The sequence below is a fragment of the Strongylocentrotus purpuratus genome, unplaced genomic scaffold, assembly GCF_000002235.5.
Source record: "Strongylocentrotus purpuratus isolate Spur 01 unplaced genomic scaffold, Spur_5.0 spur5_scaffold_5, whole genome shotgun sequence".
Taxonomy (NCBI): Eukaryota; Metazoa; Echinodermata; class Echinoidea; order Camarodonta; family Strongylocentrotidae; genus Strongylocentrotus; species Strongylocentrotus purpuratus.
The window spans coordinates 10778439-10799625 of NW_022145611.1; the positions used below are offsets into that span (position 1 = coordinate 10778439).

At 36.9% G+C, this 21187-nt stretch overlaps 2 protein-coding genes across 3 annotated transcripts in view; one reads left to right on the forward strand and one right to left on the reverse strand.

Moving 5' to 3' along the window:
• The window catches only part of LOC590360 (stonin-2), a 29284-nt gene extending 18682 nt beyond the window's left edge, over positions 1–10602 (forward strand). Inside the window, exons 4-5 of the mRNA XM_030998480.1 lie at positions 2732–2839; positions 5000–10602. Of these exons, the coding sequence (XP_030854340.1) occupies positions 2732–2839; positions 5000–5280 (389 nt within the window). The 3' untranslated portion in view covers positions 5281–10602. The remainder of the gene's footprint in view (positions 1–2731; positions 2840–4999) is intronic.
• A 2278-nt stretch (positions 10603–12880) lies between these two features.
• LOC115929486 (flocculation protein FLO11-like) lies at positions 12881–20750 on the reverse strand. Of its 2 annotated transcripts, XM_030998482.1 has the most exons (3): positions 19728–20750; positions 16286–16684; positions 12881–15783 (listed from the first exon to the last, which is right to left on the reverse strand). In XM_030998482.1, the coding sequence occupies exons 1-3, from the start codon at positions 19762–19764 to the stop codon at positions 14132–14134; spliced, it is 2088 nt and encodes a 695-aa protein (XP_030854342.1). In that variant the 5' UTR covers positions 19765–20750; the 3' UTR covers positions 12881–14131. The 2 variants fall into 2 exon arrangements, with proteins under 2 accessions (XP_030854342.1, XP_030854341.1); XM_030998481.1 differs by lacking the exon at positions 19728–20750 and having other exon boundaries at positions 16286–16796.
• Positions 20751–21187: the final 437 nt, after the last annotated feature.

Sequence of the window (21187 nt, forward strand, 5' to 3'; positions counted from 1 at the left end):
CACTGTAGATGAAATGGGGTCATTCTGTCTATCATTGTTCATTTGAATCTGCTCGGTTCTTGAACTTGATATCTGTTTTATACCAGTAAATGAAGATTATTAAGATCATAAAAGCCCCTTTTAAAGTGTACACTACACGTTGTACATGACACTGTACTGGCAATGTACAGTCTTTTCTTTCTCCCCTCTCCCTTTTTCTCTGTCTCTATCTTTCTCTGTCTCTGTCTCTCTCTCTTTTTGTTTTCCCTTTCTCTTTATACCCCTCCTTTATCTCTTTCTATGTATCTGAATTACCTTCTCTCCCTCTCTTTCATTCTATCCACAATCCCCCTTCTTATTTTATAATTCACCCTCGCTCTCTCATTTCTCTCTTCATTTTTATCACTCATATCCGTGACCATCATGACTTGCCGACTACAGTAACTAGTGCTGTTCTTGTATCACCTTAGTATAAAAGAATGATTAAAGAAAAAAAAGAAGACAGAAATGAGTGATGTACAACTATATTGCTCTCCAGCGGTGTTCATCTCATCAGACTAATTGTCAAATGCTCACTGGTGTGCAAACACACCCTGCAGGGTGACATCAAATGTAATATTTTGCAGTGGCCACTATATCAACACGTTTTAAGAAACCCCTACTGTTGTACATGCAGAGAGAGAGATGTCAACTGTAACAATTAACACGAATGGTGTTGTTGTATATCATCATTAAAAGTATATACCAACAGTATTTGTAAAACTCCCACTGCTTTGACAGGGTGATTGACTGTATCATTTCTAAATATAAAAAGAAAGAAAGAACTGAACTCTTACTGCTGAATGCCCAAAGAGCTTCAGTGTATCATGCAGCAAATTCGTGAAAGCTCCACTTCTGGCTGTATATATACATGTACATATACATGTAGTGGCATACATGTAGCTCTGGGAATGGGGAATGGGAGGCAACAGGGGGAACTTTGAACAGAAAACAACAAAAGTGTTATACAAATATAAAGTTGCCTATCTTTAGAGATGGGATGCATACACAGTATCTCTTCCCAGACTGTCCCGCGGTCAGATGCCCCTCCCCCAAAATTGTACTGTGCTACCGACTACCGAGTAATATCAACTGCAAGTGCTGTTCATGTATTGACACATGTATAGTAGGATAGTTTACAAATTTCCACTGATGTACACTGTACATGTACAATGTATAGATTGGCATCAACTTTGACATTTTCCAGTAAATTTGTTGGTGTAATGCCTCAAAGCAGGATGTCTTGAACAATCTTATCCTTCTACCAATATCTCTCCTTGATCCAGCTCAATATAAGCTTGCATACTAATCAGAGGCACACCATCATAACCCATCGATCTCTTCACCAATATACTAGGAAGTATGAGAAATCATATTTGGCAAAGTGATTAAGATTGTGATGAATGCATTAAAGAATTGTATTCATCCTGTAAGAATTTTACTGCCAACTCTTTTGAGAAATTAGATACATTCATATAATCTCAGATTTAATTATAGCCAGTATGTAGCTTGTTTTGATTGAGGGTTTTCTGAGATTTTTATGTTCAATTTATCATTTCCAAGAGTCTGTTGAAGTGTAGGTTCAAAATACTATTTCACAGTAAGTCAAGGAAGTGTTGGGATTGATTCTTTTTACTATCAGGAAATAGATGATTTATACTGCTGTATGGCAAATTTCCCAATCGAAATCCCTATTGGAAGCCCCTTTTAATTTTATGTTCAGAAAAAATTGTTATTGCACCACATCCGCATTAAGCCTCTATGATCATGCAATTCTACCTTAGTCAGAATTATAAAATGGAATCTGGATGCCGACTGCTATTGAAATGCATCCGTTTTTAATGAAGGATCTTCTTCATTCAGAAGTTTCTTACTTTCTTACCCATGATTAGGGCTGATACTTTGCTTCCTGATGTTGCTGTTGAAAGCAACATTTGGGAGTTTGGCATCGCATTTGAAAATGAATCACATTCCAAACTTATGCGCCCTAATCAATTGAGACTAGGGGTAATTTCAAGTTCTAACCATGAAGCTGTATCTCAAATGAAGCTTTCTAAGATCAACCAGCATTGTTGATAATTGTTATTGAAATCTAGAATCAGGGAATTTCCCTCATTGTATCTTCATATTTGAAAATCGCTAGATGCTGTACATGATAGTCATTTACTGCATCATAGTGCATCATAATAATGTACTGCAATCATTCTTTACATGTAGATCTGTAAACAAAAAATCATCATTTCATATAAACTTGAGAGTGCAAATTATTTTTACCCATATTTTGTTTGTGGTCAGCTCAAAACATTTAATTTCTGGAATAGTTATGACATTTTTATCATTTTGATTTTGATTTGTGATTTTCAAAATAATAAACAAAAGATGTATGCATTGTTATTTAGAAGAATTGATACCAAGAACACAAACCTTCAGAACAGTATGCTAGGAGTGAAATAGGGGGGGGGGGGTGGACTTTGGTACCATTTCCAATAATTTTGGGCCTGATATGTTATTTAAATTTCATGAATCTGTATGATTTGAGTTGTTTTGTTTCATTTTGTGAGTTATTTCTCTTCTTAATGTTTTGACTTTTTAGTTTTTATTTGCTTTTACTATTTTAAAGAAGGGAGGGGGAGGGAATCAATGCTACAATACAAATTAATTTGGTTAATCACTAGTCCTTGTCTTTGTTTTATACAATTTTTTTTAATGACAGGTTGCCTTAATCCAAAGATCCTGGAGATCTCTGTCGGGACTGCCAAGTATGAACATGCCTACAGAGCTGTGATGTGGAGGATAGACAGACTACCAGAGAGAACCACAGGTATGTAAATAAATTAAGTCTGGTGACTACCAAGTATGAACATGCCCGGTGAGTTGTGATGTGCAGAATAAACACACTACATTTTGATGATTTTGCACCAGAGAGAACCACAAGTAAATGATGTGGTGTGAGGACCAGACAAGGGACATGATTGACAGAATAGCAATGAATACAGACATACTAAAACTCTTCATCATGCACTCATCAGAGCAAAATTGCAAGACTGAACAGAAAGCTGAAATCAGACAATCTATTACAGTGGAAGCAGAAGGAAAAAAGTTCACAAAAATAACATGGTTCTTTCTGTTCATTCTTGCGATTTACTCTGATGAGTGCAAGATGACGAGCTTTAGAAACGGAATAGTTGGATAACTGTCAAGTATGAACATGCCTACCAAGATATGGTGCAGCTAGGGGTTGACAGGCTCTCATAGAGAACCACAGGTAAATGATATACATTACATATACATGTACATAATGATACAGTCAGGTGATTACATGTATGAACATGGCATCAAGTTGTGGTTTGGAGTCTAGAGAGACTCCCAGAGATGACTGAATAGAAGGGAAATAATGTAGACTTATGATTTATTCATACATGAAGTCATCAAATATGAACATGGCCAACATTTACCCAGCTGTGGTTTGGAAACACTCAGAGAGGCCTGAAGTTATAGATGATGTAATGTAGATCACATTACAGCAGGTGTGTACATGACACATTGTGGTGTAGCTGCATGTATGTGGTGTAGCTGCATGTATGCCCCCCCCCCCCCCCCCCCCCCCCCCCCCCCTCAGTGTTACTTAATGCTGGAGCGTTGTATAAACGACTGCTAGGCTAAAGCCGGGGTAATAATAAATGTGCCTCGGAATAGAATTATCTAGATAGATGGCACTATAGAAATGCCTATTATTATTATTATTATTAGGCGTATGCATTTCCCCTCCCTATCTCCTGTGTGTAAAGTCAATATGGGCTGGATTTTTGTGAATTACAGGCCGGACTTGTTGCGTGAAAAGAATCCCTTTATACCAGAGATTTTGGGAACACAAATGCGGTCCTTCCTACCCCGAAGTGGGGGGGGGGGGGGGGGGGGGGGTGTGTGTGTATGCCCATGCAATGATTCTCATTTGCACCATTTATTTTCAAGTATTTTGGGTTGCAATCTGAATTTCTGATGTTATTCATCTGTACAAATTCTTTGAATTTTTATTATCCAGAACTCAATCATATAGTGACCCAAAATTTTGAATCAGTTTCTTACAATAAATTACATGTATGCTGATAGGTGCACTTAGCAAAAACTGCATAATAACGTTAAAGTGGAGGAAGTGTCGTCACAAACAGTTGCAAAAGATTATCAGATGAACTCATGAAGCATTTGAGTGAGAGCAGAAGCCATTGAACTACTCTACCCTGGAGAGACAGGAAATCCAAAAGATTAACAGCATTTACTGGGTGTGGAGGGAAGATTTCCAAATGGCCCATTAGTTTCTACAGATTTTCTGATCTAAATGCAAGAGTTCATTAGCTAGGTTGGTCTAACATGGTCTAAGCACTGGGTATAATCGCATGAGCTTTACACTCTTCAGGTTTGGTAAATCATGTAGCGGTTATGCGGAGTGATTAATAAGGTAGCAAACCAATTACTGCAATGGATACTTGAGGCCTCTTCAGATTGTAATGGCAAATCAGTGTTGAGTAATCATATAATAGTTATGAGGAGTGATTGATAGTTTATTAGAAAAGAGATATCAAAGTGCATGAACTTACTTGTAGTTGATGCCTCTTCCAATACTTATGGCAGAATATACATTGTAGAATTTTACAGTGCTATTGGAAACCCTTCAGCTTGATTTACTCTGTTAAATGTATCATAACATATTAAATGTAGATGTGTGTGTTTCTATATTTGTTTGTATTTAACTTTACAAGCAAGTTATGTATTTTATGATAGGCAATAATCATCTTTTTATCTTTAACTTTCAATCTCATCTACAGTAATTCTGAATTTGTCTTCTGTACTCCCACCATAAGCAGTTCATTTTCCCAAGCATTGATTTCATTGACTGCATCAGATGCTCATATGTCACCTAGTACCATTTTCCTCTTGGTATTCACAGCTGTTTATTTTTATTTGTTATTTTTCACTGTGATAGGTCACCCTTCAACCTACATTCTCAAGTGTAACCTGAACCTGAGTTCTGCAAGAGAGGTGAGCAAGACGTTCTCTCGCACCATAGAGGTGGAGTACCACACCCCTCACACCACCGCTTCCAAGACGACTGTACGCTCCCTGGCCGTCTCCAGTGAGAAGTCTCCGGAGAAGAGGATACGCTACATGGCAACCTACGAGTACCAGGTGCAGATTGAGGACAACTATATCCGGCATTCTCTGGCCGAGGATAACGATGCGCCCGGAAGATGTTTGCAGCAGTGAAGACCACATTCCACTTCCCACCCGCTCCAGGACTACTGTCCCCTTCCTAGCTGTCTTCTCTTTACCCTTTTTCTAGATGTTCCCAGTGAGAGGACATTCTACCCAGCCTTTTACAAGTACCGGTTGCAGACTGAAGACAGCTACATTTGCCCAGTATATGTCTGCAGCAGTGAAGACCACACCACTATTACAACCCCTCAAAGACAACGGTCCATTCTCTAGTTGACTGCCACGAAATGATTCAGAGCAGATGATACACTTATATCTATCTACCCGGTGCAGATTAATGATAGCTGCATCAGATTCAGGTACTACTATTCTGCTCTTGTTGATTGCGATGTTCCCAATACATGTATGCAGCTGTGAAGACTACACCAGGCTCACCATCCCCTCCAAGACTACCGTCCTCTCCCTAGCCTTCTCAAATAAGAAGTCCCCTGGACTACCTGATGCATATCGAGGACGGCCGCACCAGGCATGCTGCAGTCCACGATGATGATACTGCTTTACCCAATGCATGTCTGCAATAGTTACAACCACACCCCTTCTTACCACCCCTCCAAGACCATTGTCTACTCTTTTGCTGCCTCCAATGATTCCTTTCTGCCACCTTTTTTTAGGAGAAAAGAGAATTCCGGTCATATTCCATTAAACATTCACAAATTTTCACCTGACCAAAACTATTACATCATCATTCCACTGTATATTCCAAAGTTTATATTCCAGTTAAATGTAAGTTTAGGAGGATTTTTGCATTTTAGTGTAAATGATTACCATTTGAAATCTGTGTAGTTTTTGGGGTCAGTGTCAGTTCAGTGATCCAAGAATACAGGTATGAAAAGCCAAATTGCTAACATTCTATTCCAAAAAGATGAGGTGCTCAACTCATTTCTAAAAGTGGGTTGATCTTCATATTAAAAAGAAAAAATTGACACGGAATAGGTGCAAGATTGAAAGTGGTGTATGTATGCATGTAGTGACCTTATTGATATGTTATGTATGTTAGACAGACTGGCAGTTTGCTTGCTTTTCAACCAATCTACAACTCGATATCATCCCTATTCTTTATTTCAATTAATAATAATGTGATAACCAACATTACTCAGTAAAAATTATCAGGAATATATATATACGAGTCAAATTAATTTGTATACATGTACATATATTCCTAAGAATAGAATTCCCTTTCCCTCTAAATGTAGATTATACGAATAAACTTTCCATGTCCAGTACACATACCTGCTAACCATGAGTGTCAAAATGTGAGGTTTCTTTGACAGAAGCACCTTCATATTGATACTAATGTGAGAAAGTTGAAACAGGCCTACGTTAAAAATATAACTATAAATGTAGACGTATGATGGAAGTGTACAGTAATGTATGTTGCAGCGTCTGTATTTTCTTGAAGACATTTTTCTTAGAGATGTTCCTTTTTATAAAAAATTATACGCAATTATGCTCCTACAATTTCTGCATAGGTGTACTTACCTCAATTTTTTTATCTATGGGAAGGGAGTGTGCGTTCATGTAATTTGGTTTTTACAGACGTGTACATGTATCAATCTGATATGATTATTTACGTCTGGGGACCGACCTCTAACGTCACCATCCGAAAAAAGTGACTTAGTTTCGAAGCGGGGTCCGTCTGAGTCAATTTTACGCATAAGGATTTACGCAAACTGCCATCTGCTGCTCACAATGTCTCAGTGTGTTGATAGCCGAGGCCCACAACACATCACCAGCATGATGATGCTTGCGTACAGGAACCTGAAATTGCTCTATGTATGCCTTCACCCAAAGATGGCGCAATTAAAAATATATCACAGCAACGGTAGCGTTGACGGTAAAATATCCTCCTTTTAAAGCAAAATTTAGTTTTTCTTTATTCCCTTTAGCAATCTTGGTGCTAAGCTGTAGCTTAAATCACTGTGTACTTTTCGAGAATCATTTTCACATTCTAATCAGCTACAGCGCCTTCTCTCAGAGGCCTATGAGAATTTTGAAAGCCTCACAATCTGTAATGCTGGATGGATGTCATGGGAGTGATTTTGAATGAATCCACATTGAAGTGATATTGCAATTGTCTGGAGAAAAAAAAAGGAACTGTCACTGTTTGAAATGAAACAATGAGACACAAGTTACTGAATGTACTCAGTTGATGAGACAAATGCAAATAGATATTCATTGAAATATGAAATTAGATAAAGCAAGTGTGGGGATGCTTTCCAGATTTTGACTAATAATGATATTTATTAATATAGTATTCACATAATTATAAGAAGTGTTATCATAATGGTCTAACACCTCTAAACATAACCTGTGTGACCAATAGTCTGTGCATCATTAACTTGTGAAATATTGCACATGATTATAACTTATAATTTACCACTTGTGCTGGATTACTGACTCTAACTCATTAAAATTGTGCATTTTAAGTACTAATGGTGTATATTTTTTTCTTTATACAATTCTAATACATTTATAATGTAATTTTTTTTATTTATCGTATTAATTGTGGTTATAACTGTCTTTATGTAAATTAATGTGTTGTCTTTGTCTGCATCAAATGCATTATGATTCTTATTTTTTTAAATTTAATCTTCAAACAGCTATGACAATGGTTGCTTTAAATAAAAGTGCTGACTTTATTTTGGTGTACCGGTATGTTATTTTTTGTAACGGCAACTGGTTGCTGAAGAATTTGTGAAAGAAAAATAGATGTAAGTACTGATTGGACACTATTGACAGTGACCCCCTGAGGACTGATATATAATCTTGCTAAGTGTTACTGGATTACTTTAACTTGGTGATGGTAGTAGGTATGGAGATGTTTATACTCAGTTGGCACTTTCAATTTAAGTTATTTGGCATCATAATGAAAATCAAATATAAATCATAAATACAGATTACCTTAATATGCCAGGACCCCTAAGAAGCAACACTTGCTTGTCAATGGGGCCCCCTCATAAGTTGAGCACTACTTTAAATGAAATTACAAACAAGACTGCTCTTGACTACATTCATGAAGCAAAGAAGCATGGATATTCATAGTTCATTCTCTAACTATTGAATTAAAGTAAGGTACTTGCTTACTGTTGTATACCTTTATAGAAAATATGTAAGGTTGCTATATATCAGGAAGGCAAAATGCATACTTTGCAACCATTGAAAATCATAATTTTGTTGCACAGAGGTACATGTAGAGTTGTAGATGTAGGACTATGTCATTATGACATGAAGCGGGTCAATACCTCTGCTACATTGAATAGGCTTGGTATTACTTAAATCGTCTTGCAGATATTTCAAATTACAATGTTTAATTAACAGACAATACCGACTATTATGCATTTTGGATTCTAAACACGTCATTTCGTGCCAATCCTTTTATTGCTATTATAGCTATGTTTATAAACTGTTCTGATTTTGCGTGTAGATTTCGAAAGAGATTGTTACAGAGAACTGTTCCGATTTTTTTCAACACCTCTGTCTTCTTAGACCTACTCCTGCACCCAGTGCAGCGGCAAGACATGGTTAAAGATTGTAGAGTGAAACCTGTTTATAAAGATCACCCAAGGAAGACAAGAAAAGTGGTCTTTATAGGCAGGTGGTCACTATGTAAAGGTTCCTTTAGTACATGCTTCAATGAGAAACAATTTTCAAGGGAAAAAAAAGTGTGGTCTTTGTAGACAGATGGTCACTAAAACTGGTTTGACTGTACTATACAAAGTGTTGGTTATTGGGCTGGTGTATAATGCAAATATTCTGTGCGTAATCTGTTGTATGAACTACACATTTGTTAGCATAACTGAGCTGGCAGACAAGTGCTGAAAGATGAAAAAAAATCCATCCATTGGCAGAATATTGATGAAACATTGTGCCATGAAAGTCAAACAAACATTGATGTAGGTGTAACAAATGGCCTTCAGATTTCTGAGTAGACTATATGATGTCAAGATTTTCTATTTTGATGGATGTCTCGTGTTTACAGATGTATATTATTTTGTGTACATTCTGATGTTAAGCTGATAATGCCTAATAGCTGGAATGGGTCTATATCGATAGTATGTAGAAATGTTTGCCAATCTGTTGAAAGTGCCTATTTGTTCAGCCAATAATTACTCTTCACACCTTTGTATCTATTTTAAGACATACCGGTAGCAATAGGAACACATATTGCTTGCTTGGTCATCGTCTACAAATACAACTATTGACATACGTGAAAGTTTTGCAAAGGCGTTGAAACGGTTTATGAAGGGGGTTATTTTGTAGAATTGTGCCTTTTAAAACATGTAAAAGCTCAAGAAATGTGTTTACATGTATGTATGTATGGCTTATATCTTTTCAAGATTTTCTATTCACACAGCCAAAAGTCTGCCAGTTTTATATGGTGAAATATTGCTAGATGCCTTGCTCAAACTTGATGCATTTTAAATCTTTGCTGTTTTTAATATAAAATATATAATATTTTGTGTACAGTAACTTCTAAGAGAAACTACATGTACCTTTACAAATTGTAAATGGGACAAAAAATATTTTGGTTATAAAAATATGTTTATCTTATCAACGAATGTAAGATCTTTTGTATTACTTGATTTCAATCAAATATAAAGGAATCTTCGAAGCAGCTCTATAAATACATCATTAAATGCTGAGTGCAAATACTGCAATTCCAGTGTTTTAGATCAGAGTGTTATGTATGGTGCTATTTACACACGATAGGTCTCAAAGAGCTCTTTAGCACCAGTACCGACAACACTGAAGAACTAATGAATAAATTAAAAGTGATCATTACGCAATTAAATGTAATGTAAATAACTTGCTAACAGTAATCATAGGCTAGAAGAGAATAGTTCATGTGATACTGATGATGATGATTCACAGCATTTGTATGGCACCATATATCTGTTTCAAAAAACATTCAAAGGCGCGAGCTCCTCAAATAAAGTTAGCATTTAAATGTCTGAAGGAAAATGTGAATTTTGAGTGAAGCTTTGAAGTCGAAATGTTCAAGCAATATTGCCTTGAAAATAAGAGTTAAAAAAATGTTATGGCACTCAGTACTGCTGGCTGCATTGCTAAATTTCATTTCGGTGTCTTTTTTTATTGTATTCATTGAAATAATTTTCTATTGTGCAGAGTAAAGTACATGTAGTTACCGGTAGTATTAAAAATTAGGTGGAGTACATAGTTATTTTGAAATAAATTATACTATTTTCTTCGGTGCTGGGGAACTCATCGTCATTTCCAGATAATCTATTCCAGATATTGTACACAGTTTTGTGAATAAATTATATTGCTATTAAATCAGAACGTATATAGTTAGAAATATTTATTCAATTTCTTTTATTACCATAAAGAGTTGTTTCCAAGGTGTAAAGTGAATGAGTTGAGCAAAGATACAGTCTGAAGACGAATTTTTGAGAGTCCAAGCATAAAGATTGTTTTATTTTTTTTCTTCCTGTTTTTAATGTGTTTTTTTTCAGAAGAAAATTTTTATTCAATCATTCTTGAGCAAGAACAAAACAATAGATTTGAACAAAGTATATTTTGTGACATTTCGGTAAAACAAACATTTTTACATTAGTCACACATGTCTCCATTTATTTATCTAGTAATACAACAAATTTATTGCGTGTGATAGAAAGAACCCGTGAAACTTCGTAAAAACGTCTTCTTAAAAGAATTCAAAGATAGCTGTTCTCTTTTGTATTTCGCAGAGAATATATAGTGTTTGCATATAAAATGATGAAATGAAAGATAGATTGCCATCTTGGAAATAAAACAATTTTTTTTTTTTTTTTTAATTCAAAAGCACTTCATTGTTTAGAATAGAGCTTTGGAAGTCTTGAATAAATTGAAGCGTACTTGGGCAATCCCAAAACAAATGTGAAATACTTTCAACAGAGGATAAGCAAAATGTACAGTTGTAGCCCAATTAATTTCCGAGATCGGAACCTTAACGATCTAACAGAAATTTGATGAACATATTGGCATACTTTGATAAACTTCTTTAAAGTATGTAGTAATTCCTCTGGGGGTGTCTTGCTTTCAGCTTGGTGCTGTAGGATACAATTTTTCCTTTCTTTAGGTGTGGAGATTAATGAGAAGTAGTCAAGAAAATGACGTTGAACTTTATATTTTTGAATTAATTTCATATGAGAATAAAATTTACCATGGCATGCTCATCTGACAAATGTCTTGTACGATTGATTCCAATATCTATCCAATACAACATTACCATTTATTCTAATAAGAGTGTCATTCCACAACACTTGATCTTGAATGTTTACATCAGTCAATTTAGGGGAGAATGTCGACGCACTCCAAGCAAATAAAATTTCACGTATAAAGTGGTTCCTTACATTGGATATTTTGGGGTCATTAAACTTTAAATTGCACAACCAAAACAAATCTTCCCCGAGATATTTCAAATAGTATTAAAAAAAGCATTTCTATTTACCTGTATTTTCTACACCAATCAATCGTTTTACCATGCAATTTTCAAACCTTTAATAACTGAAGGAAGATATAACACTTTTAATCCATCTTGATTATAATCTCCAATGATTGTATGACGGTTAATCATATCTGGTTTTCTACTCCATATCAAGGAGTACATCAAATAATCAATTTCTTGCAAAAATTCTTCTGGCGGCTTTGGCAGAACGGATAAAAGATGTACTAATTGAGACAGGCTCAGCGACAGTGATTTTCTCTATAGGGGATAAATATCTCATATTCCATATTCTTAAAATGTTTTTCAATTTTTTTTTCTTTCAATTTTGAAGGAATATTTAATTCAAATATATCATTAAGATTAATAGAAAATATATCCCTCTATAGGGGTCCATTGGAATATCTAAGTCCAGAAAAAAGATATGTCGGGAGGGTGGGCTTTGTAATACCCAAGAGCTACTATTTCCGATTTGATCAGGTTGATGGATAGTCCTGAAAACTTTAAATTGGTCCAAGATATATACATACTAATTTTAAGCGACGCGACGTCGTTTAAATAAAACGTTATGTCATCAGCATGTATTAAGCTTAATTTCTGCACCGTTTACTCTGATGCCTTTAACATATCTCTCCCAATTCCTTATCCATATACACATTATTTCATTACAAATTATATACAGAAGGGGCTTAAAGGGCAACCTTGTCTGTTTTTTAAATCTACACATACTTGGGATGGAATGTCCAATCTTTTTTGGTATAAAGAAATATTTTATTTGGCAGTTGTGTAGCATGGGTTAAGTCATTGAGGGATGACTTTGGGCAATGTTGGGCACCGAATTTACAAGATGGATATAACGATAAGGCCGTGGAGTTGCGGGAGGGGACTATATCATCCTTCTTCACATTCTCTTCCTCTCTCATTCTTCTGTTCTTTCTTTTTCATCATTTTTTAAGGGGGCGGGGGGATCGTGGGGTCCCCTCATCTGTTCAGTTCTTCACTCCGTGTTGAAAAAAAAATGTTTTGATGTTTTGTATGACTATTTCGTCATAGTAAACAAGGAAAAAAGAAAGAAAGAAAGAAAATAGAAGCAAAAAAAAAAAAAAAAAAAAAAAATTGTAATGATGAGAGCTGTACAAATTTGCATGTGAGATAAATTATACATCTACTTTTATTGTTTGGGTTAGTCTGTACACAGCTTATAACCTGACAAACATTGCAATTTGCAAATAAGAGTGAAATAGTTTTATTTATTGTAATCCGATGCTTGATTTCGGCTTGATGAAGCAATGTAGGAATCGGAAAAACAGTGTTTTTACAAGATATACATGTATGTATCGAAATTTGTTCGATCTCATCTATGATAGAAAGTTAAAAAAAGTCAAAAATATTGGAAAGAAATCAATAGAGAAAATGCAAGATAAAGTGAAAAGAAAAAAAAGGACATATAACGTAAATAGAGATGGGCAGAAATAGAGAAAAAGAGAAAGAGAAAAAAAGAGCAATTGAAACTGCTTTTAAAATCAATTAACATCCAAAGTACATTGTCAAGTTAAAAGCATTGCGCCCTCAAAGATCAAGTCGTCCATGCCGAGATTTGTTTAAACCCATTTAATTAAAGAGCAACTTGAGTGAAAATTATGCTAAAATACATTGTATCTAACAATAAAAGTGTTGTTTTGTTTCTTTTCACGTGACTCGCTTTGATACGGATGTTAACTTCATAAAAACTGCATTTAATTTCAACTACGTAATGAGAATCTTTCATGAATCATCCAACAAGAACGAAGTGTCGATTGGTAATTTGTCTTGCGGATTGACATAATTTGTTGCTGTTCCGACATTTTAAACTCTTTGATTTTTTAATTCAAAAGAAGTGACGCACAAAAAGTCATAAATGTATGATATCGAATCTCATTATTCATCCTGATTTAATTAAGATCGAATTATATGCACACAAAGACCTATCTGTTGGTACACGAAAAACAAAAAACTATTGGCAATTCACGCACCGGGTTATCATATTCATTAAAAGGGAATAAGAATCTTAAAATCTTAAAAGGGGAAAAAGATCAGCAAACATCTACTACCTTTTAATATGAAGACATAGGTATCAAAAAAATAAATGAAAATAAAAGCTAATCATACTAAATATATTTGTTCTTGCACGCCGTCGGGTATATTTATGTTTTGTCCAATCTTCCTGTTAACATTACGGAATCATCGAGTTCGAGAGCAGAACTTATACCGCAAGGAATTTGAATATGTTAAATTGCATTCATTTTTATTTACTCACATTAAAATTATCATTATTATTATTATGCAAAGTTCTTTCAAAGTAAATCAAATTGTATTTGTTGACAAGCTGACAAATGGGATTACGAGGTCTTGAAAACGTTAAAAATTATCACTGGCATAGTGGCCCAAAGAACAAACATCAATTTCGTCACCCTCCCGCTCGTCATCAAGGTCTTCGTCATATTTTGGCGGGATCCGAACCTGCTCCGCGAAGTTTGATGTCACTTGGCTGGTTTGCATCACAGGCAAAAGCGAGTCCGCAAGGCTCTGGAAGGAAGGTACTCCTGCGTACTTGGAAGGGTTGGTGTATGGAGACGGATAGCTAAAGACGGGAGAGCTCTGAGTGGGCAACGTCGGAGAGGGGTAGTTGAAGGAAGGGAGAGAAGAAGTAAAGAATCCAGGAGAAGGAATATCACTTGTCGGCAGGGTCGTGTTTGCCAGGAGGCTTAAGCTGAATGGTGAGAAAGTAGGAGATGGGTCGATTGGAGATCGGATGTCGGTGAAGCTACTCTCATTCGTCTGTAGAGACGGGATGGTGATTCTAAGAGGAAAAGGACGACGAGATTTATAGGACGGTTCAGGAGAGTGATCCGACGAGACAGCTTCTGGGCTTTTTGTCGCGGTTACCGCTTGCGGACTCCAGGAAAAGTCGTCCGAGTGATCTAGGGGCATGTCTTGCGATTGTTCTGATGTTGTGGCTCTTTGTGACCGGAATGCAGGCTCGTCGTCTTGGTAGGGAATGTCATTCTGCGAATAGAAGGGAGGCTCGTCTATTGTGTGAAATGTATACGCAGCTGTTGACGTAACTCTTGGCGATGGATGTCGATCTGTATTGATATAAGATCGCTGCGCCGCCGTCACGACGCTTGGAGGTAACGAGGACATTGGTGTCGCTTGCTCATCGAAAGGTGATACTCTTAACGAACTTGGAAAGGTGGGCACCTGGGGATGAAATTGAGCCTGGTCTGGGACGTTACAGTAGCACATGCTTTGTACTGTTTCTCCGGCACGAAAAAAAGTGTTGGGCATGGAACTGATCCGCGGGGCGGCAGTGGAATTCATCTGCGGGTTTGCCGACATGTAACTGTCACGATATGCCGACTCTGTGTCCATCATGGGATTTTGGAAGACCGGTCCCGTCTTGTAATTCGCTGTAACGGAAACTTGGCATTGATACGTTTCATCTACCAGAGATGAATGGAATGATGGTCTTGGACAGTACTGTGACGCTTGTCCCATAACACTATGAGCTGACGAAAGGTTGGCTGAAGTTGCAGTCATTCGGCTAGGAAAATATCCCGATGGTGGGTCCATGGATTCGTAAGACGTGACCATAGAACTTGGTGTTAATGGTCTCACGGTGCGATTAGCACTGAGAGAAACCTGGGGTCGATACATTTCATCGACCTGAGAGGTGTGAAATGATGCTGAGTGATAATGTGGCGCTTGTTCAAAATTTCCTTGGGAGGCCGGCGAGGCTCCAGGGATTCGATCGCTGAGATTTGTAACCCGCGGGTCACTGGATTGGTAGGGCATAATAGGACTTGGCATTATCCGCCTACTCGAGGGATTCGCTGTGAAGAACATCTCCGGTCGATGAGAATCAAGTTTCTGAGCCGACTGGAAGGATGTGGGATAGTACTGCGACGCTTGTCCAAAAACATTCTGAGATGACGACGACGACATTTGTGTCGGCTGTGATAAGTTCGCCTGAGACGAGTCCCACGAAGAATATGGACTGTTGCCGTATCCTGTCAAAGAAAAGAAAAGTTTAAGCAATATTTTGCTTTCATTAAATGTGTATAGTTTCCTTCAATTGTGGCCATCATTTCCTTTCGAATAAAATGATTACTGTTTTGATCATTGTCGGCACAATTAATGACGAAGATGGGTAACATTTTCGTGTTCTCGGTTATCAAGTTAGGCGAACAATCGAAACAAACCCTTTTTCCCACCATGATATGGAGAGAGCAAATATATAAGAATATTACTTTACTATCGATTCTTACAATCTAATCATCCCTCAGAAGGATTAAGATCTGAGGAAGAATCAGGATTCAAGGGACGGGGAGGGGAGGCGCAAACTGAGGCCAACTTAAGTACGAATATCAATTGGTAGGAAAGGAAAAAAAATATCAAGCTAATATATATTTTTGAAGTGGAGCTGGAGAGGCTAAGGTTGTTTAGCCTTGTAAAATTATGTAAACGAAATTCCTTAACTGTAATTGCACCGTCTCCTCGCAAGAAACATACCGATATTTGTCGAATCTGGCGACGGCTGAACAACGGGATACGCCATCTCATCTGAATTTGGTCCTTCGGAGGTGAGATCAATCACTGGAGGAGGCAGTGGTACATCATGATGAAAGCGTTGGCTCTCCCGTAGCTGTTCAGAGGTGTCCTGGTCTTGCCTGTGCTGTCTCACCTGCTCTCGACTCAGGGCTACCTGCTTGGCCATCACCACTCGCCGCTGGCTCACGACGATACATCGAGTACACCGGCAGTAGCGGTACTCGCATAATCTCTTGTGGCCTTTGAGGTCCAGGATGAGCCCGTGGTTGCGGCATCGAGCGCAAGTCGGATGCCGTTTCTTGAGGGGAAGACACCTTTGTAGCTCATCATCTACATGTAGTCCTATCCCATCTTCTTCGTCTAGGAGGGGAAGGGGATAGTAAAAATAACAGATGTACTGAAGGAGAATCCAAACTTTAATAGGACTAGCAGCCATATATAAGTGACTGAATGTTGTCTAAATTGATATAGGCCTATAAAGGCTATATGAAAAAACTTTATCAAATTGTAGCTCGTCACATTGTTAATATAATCCTTAGATATGTCTTTCTACTAGAGTGAGAATGGATGGATACACTAAAGTACTAGACCACTTCCATTTCGTCAGATTTTAAAGAATAATCTAAAATCGTGGAATTTGCCATGTCCTTTTATGTTGTAATGGCAATTCAAAGTGCCATAGTGTCCATTTTCATCTTTCGTACCAAGGAATATACCCCCCAAAAAGTTCATTGTACCACCGCCCTCGCCTCTCCCTGATAATTCTAGACCTGATTTTGTCTGTATAATTGTGATTCAGAAATGTAATTATTATATAAATCACTATTCTATAAGCCTGGGGTTGAAACGGTCAAATATTTCAAACGAATTTCAAAAAAACATGAAACTTGTAACTCTTGAGGTACAACGCCGAGTACTGTTTTTTTTTGATGAGGTAACTGTGGAAAACAAAGAAAAAAACCCACTAATATTATAGTAAGTAATTATCAGGATAGGTGAATTATGGAATATAATTTGAAGGATGACAATATTATTCGGGTTATTAGATGTAATTTCTGCAGCGACTTACAGGCTAATCTACAGTGCGTCCCAGAAGAAAAAAAAAAGAAACCCGAAAAAACGATTATTGTGAGCAAACTATGAACTGTACCAAAATAACTAGAAGTAATATACTTTTAGATAATAAATAAACATTTGGTTGCATTTACATGTATAAAGCATGTACTCTTTACCGAGCAATATGGTTTTTGAAAATGGCATGTCATAATCATTTTGTGCCAGATGATGGTACTTTAGGGAAAACGTTAGTATCACATGAGAATATGCCGTAAAGGAAATGATAATACAAGATTTCCATCGTCTGATGATGTGCATTTGAAAAGGCTGTTAGAAAAAAAAGGAAAAGTAAATAGGGGTGAAAACCCATTTCCGGGATGCCAGGGGTATATCTTTAGATATTCCCCAAATCAATGATTATCCCTCAAGCAATGAAAAGTGACCCTTTTTCGAATGAAAGGAGTCCCCATTATGAGAGGAAAAAATTGCACATTCTTATTTCTTATAATTATACAATACCTTTCCCATTTTATCAAGATGTAAGATGCCCCTTACTTTAAATTCTTATAAAAACATATCACCCGATTTTCCTCTTTGTATTTAAAAAAGTTGCAGTGCTGTAAAATATAAAAATGAAACAAATGCAGACCTATTTCAGTACGAAATGTGACTTTTTTTAGATTCAACATCGGCAGTATCTCCCCTATCTTTCATTTTTTGATTGTTATATTACTCTTGTTATTGTTATTGAAAGAAACGCACATGAAAACAAATTATCACTGGGTTTTCAGTTGTTTTTCCATTACATGTAGGTCATGTTCAATAATGTTCGCTTTTGTGATCACAACGTATTCATGGCTTTACCAAAATCTGGCCAAAATTGATTTAGAGGTTTTGACGTGCCATTTTCAAAAGAATGTTGCTCGACGAATCATGTATGGATTAATTTTATCAACGTTTCACTTGAAAGCATATTACTTTTACTTTATGAAAGGCAAGGAAACAAAAGTTATGCGGGTCATAATAACTTTTTTTTTTAATTCTGGGAAAAGGTATATTAACATCTAACTTGGATCGACAGGGATGCCGTTTTGACGCTGATTTAGGAAATGTGATTGTTATCATGATTTATAACTATTCTATATTTAGTCCAATCTTAGTACCTTCTTGTACTACTAGTACTACTAGGAGCGAATGGACCTTAATTACTAAAGGTAGGCTTCCCGGTAGGCTTCAGTCTCTGATATCGACGTTTGTTCTGCCGAGACTACGTCTGGCTCCTTTATAATACACTAAAGCATTCCCCTTCCCCATATCAGCCACTTATTTCTGTCTATTAAAGGCGCGAAGTATTGGGCGAATATAAATGAATATTTAACCAATAAAGGACTGTACAATACGACCTCAAATATTATAAATGGCAAATATGTCGACGCGTAATTTGATGCACAATCCAAAATAAACCAGACTTTCAATTTATTTTCTAAATTCTAGAGTAGGTTCTAAAGGAGGCAGATGGACCAGAAATACACGTTTGAAAACTTTGTTGCATTACAATCTGCTTAAATCTCTTTAGTTCCATGAACCCAAATGTGGCGGAATAGAGATGAAGAGGGGGGGGGGGGGGGGGGGGGGGGGGGGGTACTACTGCCAACATCCCTATTTCCAGACGGTTATATTTTAAACTTAGACCCTAGAAAATAGAACATAAGACATGTCACTTTGTCAGATTTAGATTTTTTATTTCTGTCTCATTGTCCAGACTAACGTAACGACCAAGTCCTAGGCCAGTAAGTTGACGAGACCCCCCCCCCCCCCTCTACAACCAGCCTCTACTGCCCTAGATCCGGCTGTCTAGGCCTTTCACTTTTTACTTTTAGTTAACTTGTCTGTGACTAGATCTAGGTCTAGACCGTATGGCTGTGCAACATCATATACCGAGCTGAGTAGTATATAGTAATAGTAGAGTCTAGACCTTTATTATTATTGTTTTACTATATAGATTCTAGGTCTAGTCTAGATCTACTGACTAGGCCTAGCCATAGCCTAGCCTGGCCTACCGATCTTCAGTCTAATTTAACGATACGATAGCGAAGCCCGATCTAACAAAAGTTAGATCAAAAAAGTAAACCAGTCTCTCTTTACTCAGAATGGGTCCAAGTAGATCTAGATATTGGATATCTGGGTCTAGACTGTAAAATAGAAGAAGTTTTAAATTTAAATGTGTCAACTTACTTAGATTGATAATTCAAATCTAACCCTCCTCTTCTTTAACTTGAACTTTGAATCAGTCATTGAATTTTGTACTTAGACCTAGATTCTAGTCTAGAATCTAGATTGAACTTACCGATGCCAGGTCCATTTTTGTTTGCAACATGCAGCATGTTCTCTTAAAATCTCATGCCTCATGGAGAATCTAATCAGAAAGGTAGAATTCTAGAGAAGAGTTAGTCTGAGATCCTTAAACAACTTAGCAGAACCCTTAATTGAAATTAAAAAAAATGTTTTCCAATGTTTTTTAAAGATTGAATTCAGTTCGGTCCCTTGTCTCCTTCCATTTATCGTGCAAAAATACAACTACGAAGGCCTAGCCTACGCGTACGCGCGCGCGCGCAAACGTCAATTTAGTACGATCTAGATAGCTAGCTGCTATGCGCTTTTTTGTAACATGACGACAACGGGCGAAGAAAAAGTGGGCGTGACAAAAGTGGGCGCGACATAAGTGGGCGCGGTTTAAGTGGGCGTGACAGAAGTTAACTTGACACGTGTTTCTTTGTCTTAATTACGGACTTCCACAACAAGTCTCAATAGCAAGCAAAATGAACACACAAACTTTTATTTTTTATTTCGACTTACTGGTTTCTGCAAATTCTTTTGAACACAGGCCAACATTTTCATGAGCATAATTCTTGGCCTTCAATTTCTCGAATATATATTGACGTACAAGGAAATATACAATATAGATCTAAGCTATATATAAATTCTTAGCAGGGAACTTCGCGTGCCTTAATCGGGCCCTCTGCTATAACTACAGTATAAGAAAGATTAACTTTCTCGGACGTGTTAATGGCACTCTAATGTTGAAAGATTTCTGATATCAAGAGACACTTTGTCCTACCTGAGACGCTCTTTTCATACTTTTGCCTTTTCAAAATGTTTATTACATCGATTACATCAGTATTGGAAATACCCAGATTGAAATGTTTATGATAATGATAAAGTGTTGAAATATTTTAAACACGTCCGATCATAATATACCAGTTCGCGGTGCACTGTACCAAATGACCCTGATTTATCCATAGATCTTCACAACATGAAGAGGTCCCACTTTGTACAATTTTAAATAATTACTCCTACAGCGATGGAGGTGCTACAATGAAATAGCCTTTGTTTCCCCTTTTCAAAGAACACTTCCACCTGTGTATCATGGAGTGCACGGCCGCTTGTGCATAAATGAATAATGATTACACAACATTTAATATGAGCACTTATTGGTCTGCAATGACCTTTATCGTCTCATGCTCAGACTGCAACTATGAACTGCCTTATTCATTATATTTCCACCTTTTCATATGGTAGCCAACTCAAAATGTTATGGTCTGATTATAGACAAACTTTCAAAACATTTGAACTATATTGGAACACCTTTAGGTCACATGGGTGGTGGGGTTGGGGAGGGGGTGTATAAAGGCTTTAAAGAGCCACACATTTGGAAAAAACTAAACTGACGAGTCTAAAATCAGGTTCATGCTGTGATGTATATAAGTCAACAAGTCTGTCTAAAATATGAGTCGAATATTCTCCGCC

Excerpts from the sequence above, each read along its gene's own strand:
- LOC115929486 (XM_030998481.1), bottom strand. The coding sequence starts at position 16,760 with ATGGCTGCTAGTCCTATTAAAGTTTGGATTCTCCTTCAGTACATCTGT. Across the intron at positions 15,784-16,285 it reads GCCAGATTCGACAAATATCG|GATACGGCAACAGTCCATAT; the intron begins GTATGTTTCTTG and ends TTTCTTTGACAG.